The sequence below is a fragment of the Sebastes umbrosus genome, chromosome 20, assembly GCF_015220745.1.
Source record: "Sebastes umbrosus isolate fSebUmb1 chromosome 20, fSebUmb1.pri, whole genome shotgun sequence".
Taxonomy (NCBI): Eukaryota; Metazoa; Chordata; class Actinopteri; order Perciformes; family Sebastidae; genus Sebastes; species Sebastes umbrosus.
The window spans coordinates 12,085,677-12,090,223 of NC_051288.1; the positions used below are offsets into that span (position 1 = coordinate 12,085,677).

The window sequence follows — 4,547 nt, forward strand, 5'->3', positions numbered from 1 at the left end:
CCGTTGAAGAGCTGACGTCATGGCCCGTGCTAGGAGGGAAGAGGACTGGGCACGGGGCATTAACAAGTGGGACTGAGTTAAAACAACATCGAAGAACAACAAAACAACATCAAAATGGTAAGAAAAGCTGTTTTCTTTTATAACTTTTAACATAATTTGGTCTCTGATGTATTCAGAGATGGATAGGACTTCATGTTTGGATATTAATGGATGTCTTGTGTGTGTTTAAAGAGTATCAACGCTGTGAGGTTTGCTGTGGTTGTCTTTGGATGGTCTCTGACACTCTCCTCAGCCACCCAAGGTATGAATTTAACAGAATTTCATTAGAAAAAAATGGGAATTTTACTTCACTTTCAAATGTAAACCATATTATGTTGTTTAAACACTGAGGTTTTTTTTTTTTTTGCTCAAAGTATTTTTATTGGTATTCTGTACAAAATACAATCCCTATAACAATATTACTGCACCATTAAATAAGCAGAGTTAATTTCATAAACAATTACATTTATACATATAAATGAATTAAATCTGATAGCAGCATAAATAAAACATATACCAACAAACAAAAAAAATTATAATAAAAAAATAAATAAAAAAGGAAAGGACCAAAAAAAACAGAAAAATAAGTAATTAAAAATAATAATAAATAAATAAATAAACTATATATATATATATATATATATATATAAAAAACACTGAGGTTTGATGCCTTATTAACTCTTATCTTCCCTATCTGTGTTGCTCCAGTGGGTCTGAGTGACAAAGTCCTGGTGTTCCCCTATGAGACAGACTTCAGCTTCGTGGCCCTGATCCCTCAGAAGGAGATGGGGCTGAGGGCCTTCACTCTCTGCATGCGTGTGGCCACTGAGCTGCCGGAGGACCGTCAGATCATCCTGTTCGCCTACCGCACACCCGACTATGACGAGCTCAACGTGTGGCGTGAGAGGGACGGACGCGTAGCCTTCTACATGAGCGGCGACGGCACCTTCTTTCACCTGCCGCCCCTCACCACCTTCCGCACCAGCCTCTGCCTGACCTGGGAGTCTCGCACAGGCCTCGCTGCTTTCTGGGTGGAAGGGAAACGCAGCACCTACCAAGTCTACAAACCCGGGCACACTATCCGTCCAAAGGGTACCGTCTTCCTGGGGCAGGATCAGGACAAACACCTGGGGGGTTTAGAGGCCGTGCAGAGCTTCGTAGGGGAGGTGACCGATCTGAATATGTGGGATTTTGTGCTCTCCAGGAGCATGATCCAGGCCTGGCACTACGGGCACAAGGTCCCCAAGGGCAACGTCTTTGACTGGGGCACGATGGAGTACGAGCTGAACGGGAACGTGATGGTGGTGGATGATGACTGACTCGGCGTAGAGTCGAATGCAGAGAGGGTTGAGGCTTTAGAGAGCTGTGTTGGACTGATACTGATTTTCTTTCTTAGATTCAGTGTTTTATGTTAGGGCCTTTCAACTGTTCTTCCATAAAGTCCACCGTCAGGGGGCAACTCCCGGCCAATGCGGAAGTGGCTTAAACTTAAATAGCCTGAATAGAAGTCTATGAGAAAATGACCCTACTTCACACTTGATTTATTACCTCAGTAAACATTGTGAACATGACTTTATGATCTCAATCGCTAGTTTCAAGTCTTCTTCAATACAGCATGATGTTCATTTAGTAAATTATTTTCCCATTTAGAGTCAAATAGACGATAAAGCAGGGGATGCTTTAGGGCGTGGCTACCTTGTGATTGACAGGTCTTTACCACGGCGTTGTCCGGTCTGGGTGTTGTCCGTGTTTTCGTCTCACAACTTTAAACCTTTCACAGCGTGTTTTCAGTTCATGAAAGTTAATTGTAAGGTTTTGGTCGCCTGAAAATGTCTTATTCAGCGTTCGGTTGTACTTAGCTCCACCCTCTCGTGTCACCAAAATGGGTTGTGTCTAGAAGGTAAACCGTAAATTTGCAAAATCTGATCTGAAATCTGCAAAATCTTGCAAAAACTCTTGCAGGACTTGCTGCCCGACAACCTATCCTAACCTTAATTATTCAAGATAATGAATAAAGTTAGGCATTGACCTTGAATGGTAGGCATCGACCTCGAATAGCAAAGGTTGTCAAGCAGCAAGTACCGCGGGAGTTTTTGCAAGTTTTTGTCAGATTTCGCAATTTTGCGGTTCACCTTCTAGACATGACGGCCAAAATGCAGAACTTGAGGCTTTAAAATGTCAGTCCACAAACCAATGGGTGACGTCACGGTGACTACATCCACTTCTTACATAGCCTTCAGTCCATGTCCACAAGTCTCTGTTTTAATATTGCACAAAGAACCTCTTGATGATTAGGTAAAGAAAATAGAAAGGATCTTCCTATATGTTACCTGTAACTATTTTCAGCGGCAAAATGCCCTGGCAATAAACGCAATACTTGCACCGAAGTCAGTTGTTTTACACAAGTAACCTTTTGCTAAACAGTTTAGAATAAGTATCACTGTTCCAATACTGTTATCACTGTTCTATACTAGTCTTCTTTGTATCTCAAAGCTTCATCCTGAAACAGGTAAATATCACAGTGTGTTGATGTGCCAGATGTATCCATAGGGTGGCACTCTGCACTAGTTCACATCAAACAGAAACTCGTGTCAAGTGAAGCATTATCATGCATCCGCTAATGTGATTTGGCACAGTTATGAACTGAGGTTATTATTAACGAGGCCACCAATAACTGATTAAAATGTTGGTCTTATAATGTATTTAATATCAAATTTCAACAGCCTTTAATAATATGCATTTATATGGACAACAGCAATGCATAGAAATTAAAAAAAAAAAAAGTTAAAAAAAATTATTTAAAAAATATCTCTTTTGTCAGAATTGTTGTAACAAAAGCAGGCATATTTCTAAAAATCTCATCACGCATGCAATTATACACATTTGTTTGTCCAATGCAAGTGATGATAAAAATGTGAAGGGGGATATTAAAACAGCAAACTGGGAGATGCATTATTTCTACTGTGGACTTAATGATTTAACTGCACTCAGAGACAAATAGCAATTATCATGTTTAATATCCATCGCCATGATGTTGCCTTCGGTTAGCGTACTCACTCATGAATTTTCCATGTTTTCGACTGATGTAAGAACGCTTTTGGGTCTGAAATAAAAATCTTGCCATGTGCATAACTAATAATGTTTGTAATTAAAGGGAATATTTCGTCTTTGAACTCTCGCAGCTTCCTTTTCTTAATCATCTTTTTTTTTGGGACACATTTTAAAAGGAATAATAACTTGTATACATAATTCCAACAGGGGAGTTATTAAACGTATTTTTTTTGTGTTTATTTTTTATTATTTATTTAGGAATTTAAAAAAAATAATTTCACTCATTCGGCTGGAAGAGGAAGGGACACCATCAATCAGTTTTTACTGAGAAATCACTGATTGAATTTGACTTTATCCAACTGTTTCTTGGATGCATACTGCCACTTTCATTGATTTTGTAATGCTTGTGCTCCATTGATAAAATGTCATTTTTCAAAGGACCATTTTTTAACTCTATGTACCTCTTCCTTATAGTCCTTTGTCTCTATATTTATAATATCTCCATTGTTCCTCAGACAGAATAAGATGGTTAAAAGCAGAAATCAAGTCATATGGAGCTGCTTCACTAACAAACCCCCCTCAGAATAAGCTCAAGGTCAGATCTTCTCCATCCGAGTGTAACACAGTAACCCTGAGTCCCAGTGTTGCCGTCTCCGTTTGTCTCCACAGCTCTGTGCACTCATCCTCCCTGCCTGCACCGCCATCCATCGTGACCTCCTTGCAGAGACGAGGGGAGAAGAAGTTTCCAGCGCGCAGCAGCCCATGCAGGCTCCCTTGAGGGTGGGAAAGTGCTGCGTTCTGCATGTGTGTGTGTGTGTGTGTGTGTGTGTGTGTGTTTATTCCGACCAAATCACCCGTCGGCTCTCTCGCAGCAGCTAAATAAGGAGAAGGCAGGGCCAACGAGTTCTGACTGCGGGTCAGCAGCCAAATGTTCCACCTTCTTGGATGTTGCAATGCATCAATCGCGGTGCCCACTCACTGTGTGGTAACACCTTTGTGGACCATCTGCCCAAGCCTGCCTTCTCAGCCCTCTGGTACACACACACACACACACACACACACACGGTCTGTTATTTCCTTCTTTTTGCATCCCTGCCCAAGAGGGGTACTAATTCTTTATATACACACATGCAAAACAAATCCCACTTATACATTAGTGTTTCAGTAATTTACATTTTTAAAACATCTCTTCTCAAAATGTGCAGAATACCCTACACAGATCATTATTAAACATCACTACCTTACTTTTACCAACACATTTCTTTTATATCATGCAGACATGTTCATATTTTGGGGCCACACCACTTTTTCTGCACCAAACAAGGACTTTAAATGTGTAACAGAAGGATAAAAATCAGTGGCTGTGCCTCTTCACAGAGTGGATAATTATTCCCTGTGTGTCACTCCGTTGCATGTATTATCCAACTAAGCAAACAGTCGCAGGGCCCCTTGTCCTG

At 40.6% G+C, this 4,547-nt stretch overlaps 1 protein-coding gene across 1 annotated transcript; it reads left to right on the plus strand.

Annotated features, from left to right (window-relative positions):
* crp1 (C-reactive protein 1) lies at positions 1-1,602 on the plus strand. The gene is made up of 3 exons (XM_037754949.1): positions 1-117; positions 232-301; positions 748-1,602. Exons 1-3 carry the CDS (start codon positions 115-117, stop codon positions 1,356-1,358), a joined length of 684 nt encoding a protein of 227 aa, XP_037610877.1. The 5' UTR covers positions 1-114; the 3' UTR covers positions 1,359-1,602.
* The last annotated feature ends 2,945 nt before the right edge of the window (positions 1,603-4,547 follow it).

Bases quoted from the DNA above. Each gene is read 5' to 3' on its own strand.
- crp1 (XM_037754949.1), top strand. The intron at 302-747 runs GTATGAATTTAA...GTGTTGCTCCAG, and splicing joins ACTCTCCTCAGCCACCCAAG to TGGGTCTGAGTGACAAAGTC.